This window comes from Podarcis filfolensis (assembly GCF_964270895.1).
Source record: "Podarcis filfolensis genome assembly, chromosome: 7".
In the NCBI taxonomy this organism is placed as follows: domain Eukaryota; kingdom Metazoa; phylum Chordata; class Lepidosauria; order Squamata; family Lacertidae; genus Podarcis; species Podarcis filfolensis.
Genome location: NC_139603.1, coordinates 75749413 through 75772586, shown reverse-complemented (window position 1 = coordinate 75772586; position 23174 = coordinate 75749413). Strand labels below are relative to the sequence as shown.

The 23174-nt window shown below is 46.1% G+C and overlaps 1 protein-coding gene and 2 long non-coding RNA genes across 4 annotated transcripts; 2 read left to right on the top strand and 1 right to left on the bottom strand.

Annotated features, from left to right (window-relative positions):
* On the bottom strand, positions 1–13812 carry CCN3 (cellular communication network factor 3). 2 transcript variants are annotated; one of them, XR_014549954.1, is made up of 6 exons: positions 13689–13812; positions 13321–13546; positions 6998–7249; positions 3708–3916; positions 1230–2774; positions 1–1149 (listed from the first exon to the last, which is right to left on the bottom strand). XR_014549954.1 is itself a non-coding variant. In XM_083622218.1 (5 exons), exons 1-5 carry the CDS (start codon positions 13791–13793, stop codon positions 2493–2495), a joined length of 1074 nt encoding a protein of 357 aa, XP_083478344.1. In that variant the 5' UTR covers positions 13794–13812; the 3' UTR covers positions 1–2492. The 2 variants fall into 2 exon arrangements, 1 of the variants encoding a protein (XP_083478344.1); XM_083622218.1 differs by having other exon boundaries at positions 1–2774.
* On the top strand, positions 4039–11144 carry LOC310766296. Its single transcript, XR_014550031.1, has 3 exons — positions 4039–4667; positions 4782–6564; positions 10265–11144. It is a non-coding gene; the product is annotated as an uncharacterized lncRNA (long non-coding RNA).
* On the top strand, positions 11181–21322 carry LOC310766301. The gene is made up of 4 exons (XR_014550036.1): positions 11181–11516; positions 17200–17280; positions 18947–19092; positions 20994–21322. It is a non-coding gene; the product is annotated as an uncharacterized lncRNA (long non-coding RNA).
* Positions 21323–23174: the final 1852 nt, after the last annotated feature.

The following is a 23174-nucleotide window of genomic DNA, read 5'->3' as shown; positions in this document are numbered from 1 at the left end:
TAAATTTATTGTTCTATTTATTGAAAATGACATTAATATATATATTTAAAAACACACTCCTTCTCCCACCCCCCTTGCAAAACAGCTCACCAGCGACTTCAGTTCCATCAGCTGTGTTAAAACATTTCCTCCCCTCTTTAAAAATTTGCCCCTCCTCACTTGAGCCCAAGCAAGTAATGGGGTCTGTGATGGTTTAGCAGGGAGCGCAAAGCCAGCCCAGCTTCTACACCCGGATATAAAAGACTGCACTTCAACCACTGAGCATCTTTCGAGCTGAATAACAGCAGGCAGACTTATGGATGCTTCACAGCACTCTCCTATTCATAAGTTTATAGCTTCTGTATTGTTTGAACATTTACAGAAGACTTAGATTGTATGGCGTACACTTCTGTTTGCATTGCTGTTTCTATAAAACATGGAACTACCTTTTTTATGAAAGGTGGACCAGGAGATTTATAAGGTTTGCTTTCTCACCTAGCAAGTGGGTCAGTCCACATCCTTCAGAGCAGGACGCAAACAGTCCAGTCTAAACTTAAAGTGGGGAACTGTACAAAAATGGGGCATTTGCCATCCAGAGGCCCATTGAAATAGTTTATACGGGGGCTCCACAATGTATGTGCTTCATAAGTAGAACAATGCTCATGTGAATTAGCTCCTAACATCACCTTTACCTCCACACAAGTCGATTTCAGCAAGCTAACTAGCGCAGCACACATTTCAGTTACAACTTCTGTCCTGTTGCAAGCTACTTTTTAAGTATTAGAAGTTTTTCCTTTTGTCAGGACACTCTGAAACCCCCGCAGGAACCAGTTCATATGTTGAGACCAACAGGAGAAAGAAAAAGAGACACTAATCTTCCTTTGAATACAAGTACCCAGTGCTAGTCTAACCGTGAAGTGGCATAACAGCAGTCAGGGCCTGCTTGTGACATTTTGGCACCTGAGGCAACCCCCCAAAATGGCACCCTTCTCCTCACTAGGGAAGAAGGGGTGAGTGAAGATCTACATCAGGAATGAGGAGGGGAGCGGAGATTGCCATTGGGATTTCCTCTGTGAACCCTGCTGCCTGAAGCAGTCGCCTCACCTGACCTCATGTGTGTGCCGGCCCTGACATCCATGGTACAGAATCTCCCACTACTGACTCCCACTCCTGGCCATATTACCAGCTGCTTCAGAGTGCCCCCTTGGCAACGTCATACACTAGCAGAAAAAGGTGAGGTGGTAGCAGACTGGGAGGCAGGGACGTACAAAGTGGGGGGCAGAGGGGGCGGGCCACCCTGGGTGCCACTCAGGGGGTGACAAGATGGCCCCTGCCTCCCCCCAGCTGTAGAGCGGCCGATGGCACGTGCAGTCCATATAGGCACCGCTCGCTCACTGTCCATACAGGCTGCTGAACATGCGTACTCCATACGAGCTGCCGCACATATGCAGTCCGTACGGGATGCCACTTGTGCGACAGCCTGTACAGATGCCATGCAAGAGGCAGCCTGTACGGAGTGCACATGTGCGGCATCCCGTACAATCGCCGCACATGCGCAGTACGTATGGGATGCCACACATGCACAGTACGTATGGGCTGCTGCACATGCACACTCCGTACGGTGGCCGTGCAAGCAGCAGCCCGTACAGACACTGTGCAAGCGACAGCCCATACAGCCGCGCATGCACACTCTGTACGGGATGCCGCACATGCGCACGTGGGCTGCCTCACCCCGGGTGCCGAAGACGGTTCCTCCGCCACTGCTGGGAAGAGGGAGAGAGAAAGTTTGTGTGTGCATCGGCTACAGCTGGAGCAGAAAATGGATGAGCTGGTTCAAGGGGAAGTGCTTTGCAAGGAAGATGAAATAATAATAGGAAAACATGCTTTCGCCTGCTGCAACTGTGATTGGCAAAAAATACGTTCCTCCTTAAAAACTGGCTGCCAAAGGACTCAAGTGCCCAACTTGTGTTTTGTATCAGCATTAAGATCCTTGGCCCATCACTCTGCAAGAAACACGCTGTGCTCAACTCCTGGCTGCAGTTACCGGGGCGACAATAAGGCCAGTGCTCATCCAAGCATCTTGGCCCATGAATTTTGCAAACAGTTTGTTCAGCAAGAAGAACGTGGAAACATGACCACAGGCAAGCAAATACATGAAGCTGAGGAACAAGAAGTTTTAGTGCTTGCAGAGCTTCTAAGAAACCCTTATACTAATAAAAGAAACCCATGTTGAGCTGTTACATTTCTCCCCCCGGGACTAATATTACAACGGGGTGGCAATACTTGAAGAAAGATTTCAAGGAACTTCACAGGAACTGAACTGGGTCATTTACAGAACCAGATGGAAATCACATTGCATCTTTAAAGTACTTTTTCTTTCCCAAAAAGTAAAAAGAGACACCCAGCAGGGTAATATTGTTCGCTGCCCATTTCCACGCTTCGCTTTTAAGGAACTTTTTACATATTAAATATTCGCCCCCTTTTGGAAATAGTCATCCGTTTTGTGTTTTCAATCAGCCAGCTCGGCGGAGCTTTCTATAGAAAGTGTTGTTATCTTGAGGACAGTTGCTATGGCAAACACAGTTCGTGACGGACATCACAGGGTGCCTGATGATGTTGCCTTCAGGGCAGCGGAAATCCACGTGGATGGTTTTCGTGGCCCGGGGGGTGCAACAACGTCCGTCACTGCAGATGCCACAATAACGGGGTTTATACAGATGGATGCTGGTGCAGTTGTCGTACTTCAAGTGGACAGGTGTCGGAGACTTCTTGGTGCGGACACACCTCTTCCCCTTCTAATAGGGAGATGAAGACATGACACAACAGACATGCAAAAGTTAATAGTGACCTAGCGCTGCCATGTCTGAAAGAAGCTTTGAGGAGGTTAAGCAATGTCTCCACCCCCATCGTTCAGCCCGGACACTGAGGTCCACCTCCGAGGGCCTTCTGGTGGTTCCCTCACTGCAAGGGAACCAGGCAGAGGGCCTTCTTGGTAGTGATGCCCAGATGTCAAGGAGATAAACAACTATCTGACTTTTAGAAGACACCTGAAGGCAGCCCTGTTTAGGGAAGTTTTTAATGTTTGATGTTTTTATCATGTTTTTAATATTCTGTTGGGAGCTGCCCAGAGTGGCTGGGGAAACCCAGCCAGATGGGCAGGGTATTAATAATAATAATAATAATAATAATAATAATAATAATAATAATAGTTATTATTATTATTAATTAGACTACCAACAGCAATGAGGTAAAATCAAGCATCGCCTTGCTCTAGGCATGCAATGAGCATTAGAAGCAAAATTTTTTTACTTATTTCACTAAATGCCCCTGCTTGATCGGCTGTGAGGGGAGAAGAGGCAGGCAAAATTGACTTTGAACAGATCTGCCACTAGCAACACCTTGGGAGGTGAGACCTCATTTTTGAGAAAGGCAGCAGATGGGAGTGTTGTGCTCCTGCTTTCTAATCTGAAATTAGTAAGGCTACAACGGTGCAGCTTGAAGCAGAAATGAAGCGTGAAGCTCGGGCGAAGGGTGGTATATAAATTTAATTTAATAATAATAATAATAATAATAATAATAATAATATCACTAAGGGTGTTCAAGAAAGCATGTCCACCTTTGTCCCCTCCAAAGCCCGTGTTTTACGGTGCTTGCCTTCTGGGAGAAGTAGCTAGTGCAAAAGGACCATGCAGCGGGCTGGCTGCATGCAGCGAGAGTCTGAGCCGTACCTTATCTGGCAGGCGAGCACTTTCGCAAGGCCGCACCTCACAGAGCCTGGTCTGTTTCACCATCTCGCACGCTGCGTTCTTGTTGGTGACCCGAGTGGAGAAGCCCATTCCGCAGCTTGTGGAGCACGCACTCCACTCTGTCGTCTGCTCAATGCAGTTGGAACTCGAATCGGATGCGTCAATCCCAAGGGTGGCTTCTTGTCTGTACGCTAAAGGGCAGGTGGTGGTTAAAAAAACAAACAAACCTGGGTTACTGTCAGGCTTCAGGGAATTGGCTTCCTCCTCCATGGTGAAGGGCAGGAAATAAATTGAATATTATTAATTATTTACATTAATAGTGGTGAAATATACTCGGAGTGGAGTGTGGATTTCATGCTCTTTATTCAGCTCATAGTAGTGAGGAATGGAATTTCCCCCGAAATGTCTGCTTTATATACATTATTTACACAATGGGCCCCACGTGATTTACTATGAAACTAATGAAGCTTATGCTTTAAGGCCCCTAATCTGGAGCGGCCCGAGATGCAACTCTGGTCCATGTTGCTTTTTTTTAAAAAAATGGGTCTAGTAGACCCAATTTGAGTCACGTGACTTAAACTGATTAACTTCTTGTTGTGCATATTTCAACAATCCCGGAGTTTGAGTCAGTAGCACAGATTGTGTAAAGTGTTGCAGTAGGTTGACTAATGTCATTCCCCTGCCTTTTAAACAGAGATCAAGAAGAATAACAAGGAGTTTAGGGAAGTACTTGTGTGGACACCGAAAACATAAACTCCCGGAAAAATTGTGGCAGACGATCTGTCGTGAAACAACCTCATTGAAGGTGATAACAGTGGTTAACCCAGATCATTGCTGGTTGTGAAGGTGGACCCCATAACAGCTCAGGCTTCAAGGCCCCCCAAATGTAGATCCATCATGGAGGAGTGGAGGTACACCTCTCAGTTTAACCCACATCACAAGGTTGGTGCACAGCTGTCAACGTTTCCCTTTTTTAAAGGGAAATTCCCTTATACCGAATAGGATTCCTTGCAAGAAAAGGGAAAAGTTGACAGCTATGGGTTGGTGCAAGGGGAGAGTGTGCGTCGGAGGTGGGGAGAAAAGGCCCATGCATTTCAGCTTCTTGGAGGAAAAGGTAGGAATAAAATAAACAGTTATCTCCACCTTCTGCATCTGTTTTTTGTCAGGGCAACTACGCATGACGTTCACCTTTCAGCTTAGCCAGCCATATCTGCTGAGTAAACTTCCATCATAGGATTTCAGCTATGCTTGTTTATGGTTTGTCCAAACGTAATAGAACTTGATTTCTTTATGTCTAGGACCATAAAGTAATTCCACTAAATAAAATTATTACTTGCCAATTTTTAAAACTCACTCATGCTTATATAGGCAAACTCTTGCCCAATGATGAGAAAAGACTTCCAGAGGGTTTATTACACTGTCCCATTGACATCATGGCATGCTCTTTAAGCTGTAAAAAATGTAAACATTACTAAGGTTTTATGGGCAGGCGAATCAAGAGATAGGAAACCAACTGGATGCGACAACCGTGAGAAGTGACCTTGAGAAGGCTATGATGCCATAAGGCTTTTAAAAAGGCACATTTTGGACTTATGGCCTTCTTACGGAGTCTGAGAAAGTTTTGTGTAAAGCTTTTTCGCTCCACTGAAACTAATATAAAAGTAAGTTTCCTCATTCTCCTGTATGTAGCATGGTGTCCAAAAACACCATAGCCTCCCAGACCGACTTCTGAAAGCACAGGAGGATGTTTATTAAGTTATAAGGTACCTTACTCCATGGGGCAAAAGAACAGAGGCTGTTATCTGCATAAGCAGCAGAGTGAAGTGGTAGAATTGACAGTGCCACTTTGAATTACAGATGGGGAAAACCGAATGCTCACCTAAATTGACTCCTCCATGTAACACCATATAACACCAGTCCTAAAGGATCTTCACTGGCTCCCAGTGCGTTTCTGAGCACAATTCAAAATGTTGGTGCTGACCTTGAAAGCCCTAAACGGCTGTGGCCCTGTATGCCTGAAGGAGCATCTCCACCCCCATTGTTCAGCCTGGACACTGAGGTCCTCCTCTGAGGATATTCTGCTAGTTCCCTCACTGCAAGAAGCGAAGTTACAGGGAACCAGGCAGAGGGCCTTCTTGGTAGTGGCGCCTGCCCTGTGGAACGTCTTCCTATCAGATGTCAAGGAAATAAACAACTATCTGACTTTTAGAAGACATCCGAAGGCAGCCCTGTATCGGGAAGCTTTTAATGTCTGATGCTTTATTACTTTTTATATATATTCTGCAAGCCACCCAGAGTAGCTGGGGAAACCCAGGCAGCTGGGCGGGGTATAAATAATAAAATTATTATTATAAAATTATTATTATAAAATTATTATTAAGCAGAACACCAGGAGGGGATAAGGCTGGAATTTCTCCCAGGTGGGGAGCACTGTAATAGCAAGCATAAGAGTGGCCCAATTGATGTGGGATGCCTTGCCAGGCACCGGGCCCCAACAATGTACTGTTTTAGGCAGATGGTAAAGATGCAGCTGTTTCAAAACTTCCTCCAACAGATTATTTTTCTGGTTTGTTCTGATACCCTTTCTCCCGATGGTGGCTGGAACAACCAGTCAGATGGGCAGGGTACAAGAAATTTATTATTACCATTGTCGTTGTTATTGCAGTATTGTGGTTTTCATCTTTTAATTGGTTTTCTACTTCATGGGTGGGTTTGGAATGGGGAGTTAGTATATTTAAGATTGATGTGACATCCTGGTTCATCAGCTGCCCTTTGAGTTGATTTTGGAAAACTAGGAAAGAAACATTTCAAAGGAAACACCTTCTGTTAAGTTAAAAAGGTAAAGGTAAAGGACTCCTGACAGTTAAGTCCAGTCGCAGACGACTCTGGGGTTGCAGCGCTCATCTCGCTTTACAGGCCGAGGGAGCCGACGTTTGTCCACAGACAGTTTTCCCAGGTCATGTGGCCAGCATGACTAAGCCGCATCTGGCGCAATGGAACACCAAAACCAGAGGAGCACATGCCGTTTACCTTCCCTCCAGAGTGGTACCTATTTATCTACTTGCACTTTTGGGTGTGCTTTCAAACTGCTAGGTTGACAGGAGCTGGGACTGAGCAACGGGAGTTCACCCTGTCGTGGGGATTCGAACCGCCAATCTTCTGATCAGCAAGCCCAAGAGGCTCAGTGGGTTAGATCACAGCACCACCCTTGACCCTTCTGTTAAGTTAGGCCATTGCAGAAGAACTAGCTTTCGAACTCCCAGACGGCTCACCTGCCATTGCAAATCCTCCGACGTCCACATCTGCTTTGGGGTCGCACGACCACTGCTCACAGCACTCCTTGGGGACCTCGATTTTCCTTGGGAAGGGGCAGTCGGGCCCAGGAAGCAGCAAGTCGAGGCTGCAGAGGGGTATGCAGCCGATCTGCCCATCTTGGCAAGTACAGTGGTATTTGCAGCTCGGCTGGAACGTCTCGCCACTCCGGTAAATAATCCCATCGAACACGCAGTTGTCTCCTTCGAGGTCTGAAGCAAAGAAGGGAAACATTCGAGATGCGTGAAGACCTAGCACACACACCAGAGCATTTTAAGCTCCTGTTTCTGCCCAATTGTCATGAAGAGAACATGCATATAGCTATGCAAGGAAACCCTGTGACACAGAGAGTCAGAAAAGTGTTTGTTTGGAAGGCTCGCAGGTCAACTACGACAGACCTAGGTCTTCTCCAGCGCTGGGTGCACTGTGGTGTTGTGGTTAGAATGCCGGACTAAGACCTGAGAGACCAGGGTTCAAATCCCCACTCAGATGTGAAGCAGTTTGGGTGACCTTGGGCAAGTTGCAGTCTTATTTTTACAGCGAACCTGTGAGGCAGGGTTAGACTAAAATGGGGCCTAGGAAAACCACGTATGCCACCTTGAGTTCCTTGGAAGAAAGGTGGCATATAGCTCAAATGAATAAATCCTTATTTGCATTCTTGAGAGTTTCAAAGCATTTTCATGCAGGAGACTTAAAGTTTGCTCTTTTAGATATTAATAGGGAATGCAGTGTATATTTTTTATTTTAAAGATTTATACGACACTTTTTATCTTCAGAATCTCCCAAATGGGGTCTCCAGCTGTTTTTGGACTACAATTCCCATCATCCTTGACCACTGGTCCTGCTAGCTAGGGATGATAGGAGTTGTAGTCCCAAAACAGCTGGAGACCCAAGTTTAGGAAACCCCGCAAGCAGCACAGAATAGAATAAACTAGGGGTTCCCCAAATTGTGGTCCATGAAGCTTCATTTACGTGCTTTGTGGCTGAAGACAGGAGATGGTGCGTGCATCTGTTGTATTAAATATTCATATTGATTTTAATTTTATTTTTCATTATGGTAATGCAAGAAAATATAGCACATAATAAAAAAGCAATTAAAATGAGATTAAAAAATAATATCACATCTAACACTGAGCACTGCAATTGCTACAACAGGCAGAAAAATCATTAAGTGGTCTGCCAAGACCTCCAGCAATTTCCTAGAGGTATGAGAGAGAGAAAAGTCTGGGGACCCCTAGAATTTGATACAAAACCTCTCTCAGATGGGGTGGGGGCAGCAAAGGGATTCTGAAACAAGTGTGGTGTCAAAGCTACTCTCTGGAGCTCCAGCTGCCAGGCTTATGGGTACTATTTATTTACATATAAAATATTTCCACCCCTCTTTTTAGCTACAAGGGCTTGCAGATGATTTTTTATTTTTTTTAAAGCAGCCCCTGCCCTCAGGGACTTGCGATCAAAATGAAAAGCAAATGAGGAGGGAGAAGGAAAAAAAGCAAACTCAGACACCCAACCTTAAAATTACAAAAATATTCTCATGACAAAGTTGGAAACTGTTCAGGGAAAGAAGAAGAAGATATCCCGCTTTATCACTACCCAAAGGAGTCTCAAAGCGACTAACAATCTCCTTTCCCTTCCTCCCCCACAACAAACACTCTGTGAGGTGAGTGGGGCTGAGAGACTTCAGAGAAGTGAGACTAGCACAAGGTCACTCAGCAGCTGCATGTGGAGGAACGGGGAATCGAACCCAGTTCACCAGATTGCGAGTCCACCGCTCTTAACCCCTACACCACACTGGCTCTCCAGTAGTGGCCTTGCTTCCTTTCTGTTCCACTTCTGGACCCAAATGAAACGGCTACTGTGAGGCGATCACTGAACAAAATCTCTAAAGACGTCTGGTCCCCCAGCAGAGCTGATGGAATAGCATTCTTCCCTTCTCTCCTCTGTGCAACCTTAGGGCAAATATTCCTATCCAGGAAGTCTTCTGCCAGGCAGTACCTGCTCCTCAGGGTGGGGCAACACATTCAAGCTGGAAGGAATGCAATTCCCTTCTCATGTTTAGATAGCAAGACAGCTAAGAGATTGATTTTTTTTCTAAATTCTGCATCATCTCTTGCAAACATGAAAATATGAGAGCAAACTATCGCCTATGAGCATGTTCTCTGTCTTTGGTAACAAACACAACCAAAGTGTTCCAAAAATTAGGCAGGTCATGTAAGCAAATGGTTCCAGAGATGGTTTCAAGCCAGGTCGTTTTCTTATATTGTTCCTTCCATTAAATGTCCTGCACTAAGTAGTATGTAGGTTAAACCACAGAGCCTAAGACTTCCCGATCAGAAGGTCGGCGGTTTAAATCCCCGCAACGGGGTGAGCTCCCATTGCTCGGTCCCAGCTCCTGCCCACCTAGCAGTTCAAAAGCACATCAAAGTGTAAGTAGATATATATACCTTCCGGCGGGAAGGTAAACGGCATTTCCGTGCACTGCTCTGGTTCGCCAGAAGTCGCTTAGTCATGCTGGCTACATGACCCGGAAGCTGTACGCCGGCTCCCTCAGCCAATAAAGCGAGATGAGCGCCGCAACCCCAGAGTCGGCCACGACTGGACCTAATGGTCAGGGGTCCCTTTACCTTTACTAAGTGGTATAACACTTCCTTTACCAAAGCGTTTGAGATAAGAAAACCAATCTAACTCAGAAGCTGCTCTGCAAAATCAAGAAATCTGCATTTCCCTCCTAATTTGAGTTCAGTACAGATTTTAAGCATGCAATCAGTTTTTTTTAAAAAAATGAAATAAAATCCCTAAAATATGGCCCGGTTCACACAACTCTAAAACAGGGTTCATTATATTATGAGTTAGCATTATTTGTGAACGTTTGTCAGGATATAGCTTGCTTACTGCAAGTAAACCATGTCCTGAAGCCATGGTTTGTTATTATTGACTTAGAAACCTTGGTTTGTTTGGCCTCCCCATTCCAGATGCTCATCAAGATACAAAGGCATGTACACTTGGAAAGCAAGCCCAACTTTTTTGGGGAGTGGGGATCCATGGTTTGTCTGATCATCTGTGGGACAACTCATGGTTTACTTGTGGTTTGTTAAACAAGCCACAGTTTAGTGTTATCTGTGAACCAGGCCAATGCCTTCAAATATCTGTATTATTTCATCTGTGGTTATGCAGAATCCCCTCCCCATTGCTCTTTTTTATTCCTTTCAGTTCCTTTTTCCCCCCAGGATCTCCTTGAGAGCCAGTGTGGTGTAGTGGTTAAGAGCGGTAGTCTCGTAATCTGGGGAACCGGGTTCGCGTCTCCGCTCCTCCACATGCAGCTGCTGGGTGACCTTGGGCCAGTCACACTTCTTTGAAGTCTTTCAGCCCCACTCACCTCACAGAGTGTTTGTTGTGGGGGAGGAAGGGAAAGGAGAATGTTAGCCGCTTTGAGACTCCTGAAGGGGAGTGAAAGGTGGGATATCAAATCCAAACTCTTCTTCTTCTTCTTCTTCTTCTTCTTCTTCTTCTTCTTCTTCTTCTTCTTCTTCTCCTCCTCCTTTACACCCTCTGTTGTGCCATTGCTTCTGCCTCCATCTTCAGCGAACACCAAGCTTTGTACAATTTGTCTTCCTTTCCAACCAGCATGAAGTTAAGGCTGCTAACTAGACTCATGTGTGCCTCCCTAGTTTGTAGAGTTCCAGTTGCAGATTGAAGCGTTTTTGCATGAAATTCTTGATCTCCAGATTGAAAACTGGGTCAACATTCCTCGCAACATGCAGCAAATACATGTTACAAACACAAGATACATTCCAGAGTTGTGAAGTCATCAAGTATTTGGAGCTGGGAAGGAATCTAGATTATGCACTGGGATGTCCACATCTGACTAGATCCTGCTCAGTTAAGGCATATCATACAAAGCTCAGCTGTGGACGCTTTTAAGTGGTATTAACAAAAGCCATCAAGCCATCCCTGTGTGGCAGAATGGGGAAAGGAAGCCTTAGCAGGAAGTTGTTCTACTTTAAGAAGAAGAAAGATACAGGTTCTTGCACCAGCCTCCCAAGTAGTTGTACACAAACCACGCTCAGCTCCAGCCCCCTATCTGACCATAAGGATGGCTGCTGCATGGATAGATAGATAGATAGATAGATGATAGATAGATAGATTACACATATTCTACAGCTCCAAGTGGCACCAATGACCGCACCAGTGCCCATTATGACTGGTAGGGTGGCAGGTAAGGAGGCCCACAGTAGGTGGCGCCAGAGCAAATGACAGACAGAACCAGCTGATTCTACTTTTGTCCCCAGCTGCCTCCTCTTTGCTGAGATCTACAAGGGCAACACTGAGATTAAAGAGGAAGCGGACAGCCAGGTTGTTGGTAAGGAGGCAGGAAAGTGGAGGTTGCCTGAGGTTGGTGGGGCAGAGTCCCACCCCACTTTCAGACCAGCCTCCACTGCTCCCCATCCATTCCATCCTCCTGAGTACTCTACAAGGCAGGTAAGTCCAAGAGAAAGCGATCAGCCCAAGTTCACCAGGTGAACTTCTAAAGGGGGTCAAGGATTTGAATCTGGGTCTCCCTAACAAGGCACTCTGCAAATGCCAAGTGTTGCTGTTAACGTTACGAATTGTTCACCACTAAGCGCCTGTCTCCTTTGGCACCTGGTCACACCATTCGTTACACAAATACACTTTCCCTCATTACTGAGAGGAGATATGAGATCCATCCATCTTCAAAGATCTCAAGGGCTGTCACACCGAAGAAGGGGCAAGCTTCTTTTCTCCTACTCCGGAGGGTAGGATTTGAATCAAGGGCTTCAATTTACAAGAAAGTAAATTCCAACTAAACATCAGGAAGAACTTTCTGAAGGTAAGATATGTTAGACAGGGGGGCAGTCTCCCACAGGAGGTTGTGGACTCTCCTTCCTTGGAGAATCCTCCGGAAAAACAATCTCTCAAAGGACCTGTTGATGGCATTTTACCATTGTACTGTTGAGAGTGTATTAACTTATGGTCTGTGTGTGTGGTTTGGGAGCTGCACGGTCAGGGAAAAAACAATGCTGTCCATGGTTGTAAAGATTGCAAAGAGAATAATTGGGTGCACTCTTCCCACCTTGGATCAAATCTATGCTTCCAGGTGCCATAAGAAAGCTGCAGAGATAGTGCAGGATAGTGCGCACCCGGAAATGATCTCTTTCAGCTTCTGCCTTCTGGAAGAAGGTACAGGGTTATAAAGACTAGGACTAGCCAACTGAGAAACAGTTTTTATCCAAATGCGATTTTGGTTTTAAACGCAGTGTAAGGTAGTATATTGTATTTAATTATGGGGTTTTAGAGTTTTTAGGAGGTTAACCAGGCTGGGACAGCAGGCTTGTTGGTTTTTGAATGTCTATTGTAGATTTTTTTCCAATTTCGTTGTTATGTATGGGACAATGACAATAAAGATTATTGTATCATAAAAGCAGATGTTGGATGACCATCTGCCATGGATGCTTTAGCTGAGATTCCTTAATTGCAGGGGGTTGGACTAGATGACCCTTGGGGTCCCTTCTAATTCTACCATTCTATGATCTTCTACCATCAGAGGAAGGCAGAAAACCCAGGTTTCATTCCCTGGCATCTCCAGGCAGGATTTGGGAGAGAACCCTATCTGAGAGCCACTGCCAGTCAGGGAAGACCATACAGCACCAATGGTCCTAGAATCAGAACTGTAGAGCTGGAAGGGACCCCATGGTCATCTAGTCCAACCCCAGGCCACTACACCATCATTTTAAAAATTAAGTAGTGATGTATGGAAGTGAGAGCTGGACCATAAAGAAGGCTGATCTCAGAAGAATTGATACTTTTGAATCATGGTTCTGGAGGAGACTCTTGAGAGTCCCATGGAATGCAAGAAGATCAAACCTATCTATTCTTAAGGAAATCAGCCCTGAGTGCTCACTGGAAGGTCAGATCCCGAAGCTGAGGCTCCAATACTTTGGCCACCTCATGAGAAGAGAAGACTCTCTGGAAAAGACCCTGGTGTTGGGAAAGATGGAGGGCACACGGAGAAGGGGACGACAGAGGACGAGATGGTTGGACAGTGTTCTCGAAGCTACCAGCATGAATTTGACCAAACTGTGGGAGGCAGTGGAAGACAGGAGTGCCTGGTGTGCTCTGGTCCATGGGGTCACAAAGAGTCGGACACGACTAAACGACTAAACAACAACAACAACAACAACAGTGGGGGAAGAACAGAGAGAGATCGAGGGCGGGAGGAGGGCCTGTCCCCCACCTCACCTCACCCCAAAATACAGCCACTTACCCACGCAGACCCCCAAGCCAGCCTCGCTCCCTGCGTCCCGGTGACAGTGGAGGGCGCTGCTCTCATCGCAGGGCATCAGCCGCGAGCAGCTCTCCCCGCGCTGCCGAGCGCACGTCGGGCAACAAGCGCAGCCGTCCAGCACCGTCGGCACGCCGGGGGCGCAAGCGGGCGGCTCGGCGGGGCAATCGCACGGCAGCCGGCACTCGGGCTCCTCGTGGCCGCGCACCTGGAAGGGAGGGGCAGGGAAGGAGAGAGATACAAGCACCGTCAGCAAAGGCCCTTCGTCGTCCCGCGGATCGCACGTCGAGCGAGCGGGGGGAATGCGCCGCTTCTGCGCGCAAGCAAGCAAGCAAGCAAGCCGCATTCACCTTGCACAGGAGGAGCAGGAGGAAGAGGAAGGGGAGGAAGGCGATCCTGGCTCCCCGCGACGGCTCCGCGCGCTCCGGGTCCGCGCTGCGCTCCGCATCCCCCATCGCGATGGATGGGCATTGCCACACGCGCGCATCCGTCGGCGCAGGTTATATACAGCGCCTCGGCGCTCCTCGCCCTGCCATTGGACGGTGCCGGGGCGACCTGGGTCCAATCCAGGCCTTGGTGTCAAGTTCGGGGGAGGGAGGGGCGGGAGGTGATCGGTAAATGATCAGCAGAGGTTCTGCTCTCCCGTGTAACGGTGGAAACGCGCGTGGTACCTGGGATCAGGGAATCGACGCCTCTAATTTTCCAAAGGGGAGCTCGTCCTTTCTTAGGGGAGGGGAGGGGAGGCGGGGGAGTAGTTCCTGAGAACTAAAGTGAAAGTACACTGTGGCTAAGACGTTGGGCTTGAAGATCTGGGAAACCCAGAGGATGGAAGATGTTCCTGCTCGGTGAATGAAATGGCCAAGCTGCTCTACACAGTGTCAGCCCAAGAGGGGAAAGGAAAAACACACAATAATTTATTATAAATACCCTGCCCATCTGGCTGGGCTTCCCCAGCAGAATATTAAAACACAATAAAGCACCAAACATTAAAAACTTCCCTAAACAGAGCTGCCTTCAGATGTCTTCTAAAAGTCAGATAGTTGTTTATTTCCTTGACATCTGATGGGAGGGCATTCCACAGGGCGGGTGCCACTACCGAGAAGGCGCTCTGCCTGGTTCTCTGAAACCTCACTTCTTGCAGTGAGGGAACAGCCAGAAGGCCCTTGGAGCTGGACCTCAGTGTCCTGGCAGAATGATGGGGGTGGAGACGCTCCTTCAGGTATACAGGGCTGAGGCTGTTTAGGGCTTTAAAAGTCCGCACCAACACTTTGAATTGCGCTCGGAAACGTATTGGGAGCCAATGTAGGTCTTTCAGGACTGGTGTTATGTGGTCTTGGTGGCTACTCCAGAAAACCCTCAAACGGCACAGAAATGGCAGTCCTTGCAAACTCCATCGCTGCCAACCCATCAGGAATCAAGCCCATGATGCAATCCACAAGGGAGCCAAGGAACTTAGGATGGCAGGAGATTCTCCCAACAAGGGATGGGTAAATCTGTCAAGTTAAAGGCTTCTCTTGCTTTCTCATTTTTTCCAACCTAAATTTCAGTTCTCCATAATTCCACATCAGTTTGTTGATTTTCTCCGTTCAAAGGCCCTCATGAAAACCCTTCAGCATTTTCACAAGACTTTCTCCCCAAATGCATAACTTTGTATGCAGTTTTGCCTAACGAACATGGTTTTTTTGCAAAGCAATCTCCCCTAATATAATGCATGTTTGTGTGTTATTTCCACCAGTATATGCACATGGCCTCATCATCACCCCGCACAAAACAAAGAGCAGATCTTTCGCAGACTGTGACTGTATTGGAACTGTTTTTAAGATTTTTTTGTTTGTTTTATAACTTGGTTGTTTGCTGCCCTGAGATCCTTTGGGGGGAAGAGTAGGATAGAAAACTAATAAATAAATGTTAACATGCAAAATGATGCCCCCAATCCACCAGCCCCAGGACACAGCTAGCAATGACCAAATTCCTCTATGCTCATCATGCTCCTAGATATATATCATATTTAATGCACCATGCAATTTCCCCCAGGCTTTGAAGTTGCAATTTAAATCCTGCTGACTGTTTTGTGTGGGGGCGTTTTTTCATAGCTTATTTGGTTTCACGTTTTTGCTTTGTAATTGTTTAAGCCTTTTGGTAAACCACTCCGAATGAAAGGAAGCATAAAAGTCTTCTAACAAATGAAACACTTGTTCAATATTGAGCTTAAGTGGATTCACATGTAATAATTAAGAAGAAAAAGTTTGTGGACAGTACGACTGAACTAGAATTATCCATTCATTTCACACACACACACACACACACACACACACCTTCTTTCCTACAATAGTCCAAGATATCTTGTGGGCTTTCATAATGGTTCCGAAACCACAAAACAAAACAGTAGGTCTCCCTGAAATTTCTCAGAACATAATTTTCTGTCCTCTCTCTCTCTCTCTCTCTCTCTCTCTCTCTCTCTCTCTCTCTCTCTCTTGAAAATCTCCTTTCTGGGAGATGCTGTTGAAGTGCTGGAGACTTCTAGTCTTTCCCTGGAGAATATTTGATGAATGTTGTTGTTTAGTCATTTAGTCATGTCCGACTCTTCGTGACCCCATGGACCAGAGCACGCCAGGCACTTCTGTCTTCCACTGCCTCCCGCAGTTTGGTGCTGGTAGCTTTGAGAACACTGTCCAACCATCTCGCCCTCTGTCGTCCCCTTCTCCTTGTGCCCTCCATCTTTCCCAACATCAGGGTCTTTTCCAGGGAGTCTTCTCTTCTCATGAGGTGGCCAAAGTACTGGAGCCTCAGCTTCAGGATCTGTCCTTCCAGTGAGCACTCAGGGCTGATTTCCTTCAGAATGGATAAGTTTGATCTTCGATGAATAGGTTTACCTAATTTCACCCTCCATGAATTTTGGGTCCTGTTTTAATCTTGTTTCAGATTATTTTAATATTGTCTTTGGAAGCAATGGGGGTGGCCTCTAATCCTTCCTGTTCTCCCCTATAACACAAGCCTTCCTTCATCTACCAGTAGGAATTAAAAATGGAGTTTCGTTCAACGTTACGTGAGCCAAGATTTCAAAGAGAATTTTCTGAAGGAGACAGTTGGAGAATTTCACCTCTCCCCACCAAGAATATTCAGCAAAATGCCTCTCTGCTCCCTATGCACATACAATTGGGCCACCTACCAATAGCATGTTCTACTACCTTTTTCACTAGTACAAGAATTAAGTGTTCTGCAGGGGGGGGTCCCCCGCTCTCCTCACCCTTTGCATGCCCCACACCCTTCCCAAAATCTGCTCCAGTTGGTTGGGGGAAACCCCGGAACAGATTTAGCGGGTCGAGAGGGGAATAACATTCCATCTTGCAAGAGGGTAATTCTGACATAACCCTAGCCCTAGCACTATGGTGAATAAAACCCAAGAAGAATTTTGCAAGGCCATTTCTCTCAGCATGGAAACAAAAACCCAAACTGCTCTTCCACACCCATTTTCTGTTGAGCAGCCTCAGAACTAGTGAATGGCGCCAGGACTGCTAATCACAAGAAGTATTCCCCCCCCCCTTTAAAAATGGCCTTTTCTTAAAAGTTTCCTCTTTGAGAAGAGGTGGAAATCACGCATCAGTCATTCGTGAGATTCCTGGCAATGGGAATCCAGATTCCAAGCCACAGCGTTGCCTTACCCAACCTAAACCCAATCTAGATCCAGAACTGAATATTTGCTTCCTTGACCTGCCTCCATCCATAACACATCTGAGCTAGTGGTGATAGTTCTGAATCAAGCCGTGCCAAAGGATTAGAGAGCAAAATCTCTCTAGCCTGTCTTAGGAAATAAATGTCTCGCACGCTGTAATTTATTGCTGGTCTAAATATGTGTTTCAGCACTTTTCAAGCTTTCTCCTCCTCATATCCTAAGAGGAAGAGGTGAAGGTGGACCTGTATTCCAAAATGCCACAATATCAGGTATAAATCAGCATTTTAAAAGAGCTCTCTTGGTTCAGACAATAAATCAATTTATCCCAGGGATGGGGAACCTGCAGCTCTCCAGATGTTGCTGGACTCCAGCTCTCCCCAATCCTGACCCTTGGCCATGCTGGCGGCAGCAGATGAGACCTGGAGTCCATTAACATCTGGAGGGCCATAGGTTATCCATCCCTGATTTAGTCTAGGACTATGTTTCCAGTAGACATCAGCCAGACGCTTTTGGAAAGCTTGTAAACAAAGCAAGAAGGCCAACAGCCCTCCTTTGTTGTTTGTCCCGGTATCAGGTATTTAGAGATACCGTATTTTTCACTACATAAAACGCACCTGACCATAAGACGCACCTAGTTTTTAGAGGTGGAAAACAAGGGGGAAAAAATATTCTGAATGAAACAGTGGATGTATGATTTTTGTGGTTCATGCTGTGGCCACAGACATGATATGTGATTTGACAGTGAGTTTGGGGTAGCCCAATGCAAAAATCCTGAGAATCCATGTGGATCCGTGCTTTGTAACCACGTTTTTGCACCATTGCGGCCCCACGAAACAGTGGATGCCTGTTTTTTTTTTGGTGCAGGCTGTAGCCATGGACATGCTATGTGATCTGATGGTGAATTTGGGGTGACCCAATGCAAAAATCCTGAGGATCCATGGGCTTTTACCTCCTCCCTCCCAGGCAGCCTCCGCTAGCGTCCCTTATCTCTCTCCCGATCCCACCGATCAGCTGCTTCCTTTCAACACTCCCTTCCCTCTTGTTTGCCTTAGTGTCTTTTCCTTAGCTGGAGCAGTTTTTTGCTCCTCCTTTTCTTCTAATTTCTCTCCTTATTGCTTTAGTCTTCCTGTTTCCCCCCTTTGCAAGTTTGCTGTCTTTACCTCCCCCTTCCCAGGTAGCCTCCCTTATCTCTAGCGTCCCTTATCTCCCTCCCTGATCAGCAAACGATCAGCAGCTTTGTTTCAACACCCACTTCCCTTTTTCTAAAAAAAAAAGAAAAAAAGAAGAAGCATGATCTGCTTTTTGCCCCTGGGCAATTCGGCTCCAGGGAGCATGCATTCGCTCCATAAGATGCACAGACATTTCCCCTTACTTTTTAGGAAGAAAAAAGGTGCGTCTTATGGAGCAAAAAATATGGTATACTGCCTCTTAACATGGAGGTTTCATTGAGCTATATCATCACATAGCAAACGTAGTTCTTCGGCTGCTCAAATGGCACCATCCATGCACCAGGGGGACGTATCAGAAGGGTAGGAGGAGACCAAGTTTTGCAGAAGGAGAAGCAATACTTAAGGGGGGGGGAAATGCTAAATTGGGGGTGATGACTGAGCATGCTCAGTGGGCACAAAATGCTGGCTGGTTATTGTAGAGCAGGATGGGAAACTGGGGGTGGGAAAGGGCATAGCTGCCTGGCTAGAACCCTGACAGGAGAATTCAAGGTGGCAGCATTTTGTTGTAGGTCCCACTTGAGATGGTTAGTAGTGTGGGGAATATGCAGTCAAATCTAACAGTGCGCATTCATGCTAGTTAGTATGTGAAGGCGTTAAGACCCACAGAGTTCTAAATTACTAGAGTAGTCTCTGTGATGTCACATCCCCTCTTCTTCAAGGAGGGAGGAAGTATTATTTCTTCCTCTCTCTCTCTTTTAAACTAAAGAAGCTGAGCAGACTTCATGAGGCAGAAGCTCCTGTGCCCAGACTCCATGGTTGAAGATATCTTTTGCATTTTGTAACCAAGAATACCTTGCCTGTGTTGCTTCTGCTGTAGCATTGACGAATGCACGAGTGAGACCTGTGATTACTGTGAGTAAAGCATTTTAACTTACTAAACATTGTGGTCTATTCACTCCGAGAGGGGTAGAGATGAGGGAGCACATTTTAAGCACGTAACACTGAGACATTTAAAGGCCTAACAGCCTATATTTTCTGCACTGCATAGATCTTCGTTCTAAACTCCTCTGGGGGGCTGTCTTGGCTAAAGAGTGAGTCAAGGCCCACACTTTAAAAATAAAAATAAAATCAGGCAGCCAACCGTTTTTTCTTTGCCGTTCCCCACACATGTGGGAGTTCAGGATTAATTGGAATCCCCCAGTCATTTCCCAACATAATGTAGACACTTCTTCACACATCACATTATTAAGCTATAGAATTCGCTCCACTAGAAGGCTGTGGCCAATTTAGATGGCTTTAAAAGAGGATTGGACGGATTTATGGAGGAGAGGGCTATTCATGGCTACTCAATGCCACTGCTCAAAGCCATTGTGCTTGGATCTTGTTTGATGGTTTTCCAGCAACATCTGGTGGACCACTTGGCCTGGTCCAGCAGGTTCTTTTTACGTTCTTATAAGTCAACTCAGGGGCTCATCTTCCAGCATCATAACTTTTGGAAGAAGAGCATCATTTTAGGATGCTAGACAGCATCCTAAAAAGCAAAGACATCACCTTGTCAACAAAGGTCCGTATGGTTAAAGCTATGGTTTTCCCAGTAGTGATGTATGGAAGTGAGAGCTGAACCATAAAGAAGGCTGATCGCCGAAGAATTGATGCTTTTGAATTATGGTGCTGGAGGAGACTCTTGAGAGTCCCATGGAATGCAAGAAGATCAAACCTATCCATTCTTAAGGAAATCAGCCTTTAGTGCTCACTAGAAGGACAGATCGTGAAGCTGAGGCTCCAACACTTGGGCCACCTCGTGAGAAGAGAAGACTCCCTGGAAAAGACCCTGATGTTGGGAAAGATGGAGGGCACAAGGAGAAGGGGACGACAGAGGATGAGATGGTTGGACAGTGTTCTCGAAGCTACCAGCATGAGTTTGACCAAACTGTGGGAGGCAGTGGAAGACAGGAGTGCCTGGCGTGCTCTGGTCCATGGGGTCACGAAGAGTTGGACATGACTAAATGACTAAACAACAACAACAATTCAACTCAAATCATTGCACAGAAAACTAGCAAGGGGGTGGATTCCAGCCAAGCTAGCCCCCCTATGTTCTAAATGGAGGGAACTGGTACAGTCCAGGTACTGTGGTACAGTCAGCTCAGTAGAATCACAGTGAGAGCAATATTCTGGAAATATCTTTGCAAGTTGTTAGTATTTGCTGGGGTGGAAAGGGAAGTTGAGTTGTGCTCAGAGGAAAATTGCAGGGGGCGAGGAGGGGAGGAGATGCTCCTAATTCAGAAAGAATGTTGTTTCATATTGGTAGTTTACAGGTTCAGTTGCATTTGGAACTTGACCATCCCCGCCTCCAGTCCCCAAACTCTCACAGCAATAATAATAATAATAAAATAAATGCTGTGATTTACAAGGGAAAAAAGTCTCCTTGGCTGCCTCTTCTGTAAAAGTTTTTTTTACTACCCCTGTTGACCATAAACCAGAACTATGTGGCCAACCAAATGATGGTTTTGGCCCAACATATTTTTTTTTCAGGACAAAAAAAGAGAGAAAAGAAATAGCGTGGAATTGTCTTGGCCTTAGAAAAAGAAGAAGAGAAAAGGAGTTTCGCTGGAATGTTATTGCCATGCCAAGATCAATAGGTCTCTTTATAAATAGCTCCGTGCAAATGTATGCCTTTGATGCCTATTTCAGTTGAATTTAGAATACTTAATGTGGAATTTACCTACAGATGTTTAATGCTATGGGTTACATATAGACTCTGATGTCTTGTTGTGCTTTCAAACATATTTCACACAAATTCTCCTTCTTTCCAGAGGGAGAACTATGACTGCAAAACCCAGCTCCATTGGCTCACAGCTGGGATCAGTGGCTTCTTGACTCCTCCTAGCCCTTCCCACCCTGGCTACATAAGAAGTGGGAGGTGAGTTAGCAAAGCCCACTCCCTTACCAGCTGAGGGCAACTGCAGTTTGACCTCATCTTCTCTTAGAACAGCCTTCATCAATGGCTGCATCTGTGAGACAGGTGAGACATCAAAGCACCCTCCATCAGCCTGGCCTATGAGCCAACTGTCCCTTGGCTCCTCTCCTCCCAGAGCTGACTGTCATCTCAGTAACCAAACCAACCATTCGTTATAATGACAGCTTCATGCAACATAAGAATTGATATCTGAATTTGCTGGTTTCCTATATTAGATTGCAATAACATATATTATTATTCCTTTGTACAGAACATCTTAGGTGTCTTTCCAGATACACACACACACACACACACACACACACACACACACAGTGGTACCTCGGGTTACAGACGCTTCAGGATACAGACTCCGCTAACCCAGAAATAGTACCTCGAGTTAAGAACTTTGCTTCAGGATGAGAACAGAAATCGTGTGGTGGCGGTGGTGCAGTGGAAGCAGGAGGCCCCATTAGCTAAAGTGGTACCTCAGGTTAAGAACGGATCTCCAGAATGAATTACGTTCGTAACCAGAGGTATCACTGTATATATATTGCACATTCATGATTATTTGTTCTAATGAAGGTACAGTGGTACCTCAGGTTACAAACACCTCGGGTACAAACACTTCAGGTTACAGACTCCGCTAACCCGGAAGTAGTACCTTGGGTTAAGAACTTTGCCCCAGGATGAGAACAGAAATAGTGCGGCGGCAGCGGGAGGCCCCGTTAGCTAAAGTGGTACCTCAGGTTAAAAACAGTTTCAGGTTAAGAACAGACCTCCAGAATGAATTAAGTTTGTAACCAGAGGTACCACTGTATTGGGGAAGTTGGGTGTGATCCCACTTTCAATACTGGTTTCCTCGCAAAACTTTCAGGATGGCCATACCGCTTCATTTCCAGTTGGTGCATCCCCGTAACATCCTGCTGAAACCCTGTAACCCTCTTTACCACAAATATTCTGGGGTGCTTTGTTGTTTTGTTGCGCTGTGGTGCAAGAGTCTCTTTCCAGATGGCAATAACACTGGGAAGGCATCACAGAACAAATAAGAACGTAGAGGGATGCATCGATGGTGCAATACCTGAGAACAAAAGTGCTCTCCCCTCCTGTGGCTTCCAAGAACTGGTATTCAGAAGCATTATTGCAGGCTTCCTCAACCTCGGCCCTCCAGATGTTTTTGGCCTACAACTCCCATGATCCCTAGCTAGCAGGACCAGTGGTCAGGGATGATGGGAATTGTAGTCTCAAAACTTCTGGAGGGCCGAGGCTGAGGAAGCCTGCATTATTGCCTTCACCTGTGTCCATTCCGACTGGTAATGGCAATGCCCCACTCACTCTAATGGAGCAGCCTCCACTATCTCAGGCCCTGCAAGCAATGACCAGATTCCATGTGATAGACCTCAGCTTCTGATGCCTTCAGATGAGTTGCCATTGTCACTACCTTTCTTTCCACGCAAGTCTTTTATGATTAGATGCTGCTTTATTGCTGCCCCTCTGTTTTTAACAATCTGTCCCAGTTATAAGGTTTTATTATTATTGCTGTGATTTTTATTGGCGTTTTATTATTTCCTTGAAAGCTTGCCCACTTCTGGAGAACAAAGAGACCATTGTTGAAAAGTGACCTATAAATTATCCAGTAAACAACCAGGAACGGTTGTTTGGTTGTTGCAGAGAAGAAACATGTCACATGTTTTCCGCCTGCAAGGAAAATGAGTGTATTGATCCAGGAAACTCCCTACTTAGTGGCAAGTGCAACCCATATGTTATTGGAGGGGTGGACAATCTACAGCCCGACAGCCACATGTGGCCCTCTTTGCCTAATTTCTTTTCTTTTCGAGAGCCAGTGTGGTGTAGTGGTTAAGAGCAGTAGATTTGTAATCTGGTGAACCGGGTTTGCGTCTCCGCTCCTCCACATCCAGCTGCTGGGTGACTTTGGGCTGGTCACACTTCTCTGAAGTCTCTCAGCCTCACTCACCTCACAGAGTGTTTGCTGTGGGGGGAGAAGGGAAAGGAGAATGTTAGCCGCTTTGAGACTCCTTCG

Bases quoted from the DNA above. Each gene is read 5' to 3' on its own strand.
- CCN3 (XM_083622218.1), bottom strand. From the start codon at position 13,793: ATGGGGGATGCGGAGCGCAGCGCGGACCCGGAGCGCGCGGAGCCGTCG. The intron at 13,547-13,688 runs GTGAATGCGGCT...CCTCCCTTCCAG, and splicing joins TCCTGCTCCTCCTGTGCAAG to GTGCGCGGCCACGAGGAGCC. The intron at 2,775-3,707 runs GTACGGCTCAGA...TCTCCCTATTAG, and splicing joins GTGCTCGCCTGCCAGATAAG to AAGGGGAAGAGGTGTGTCCG.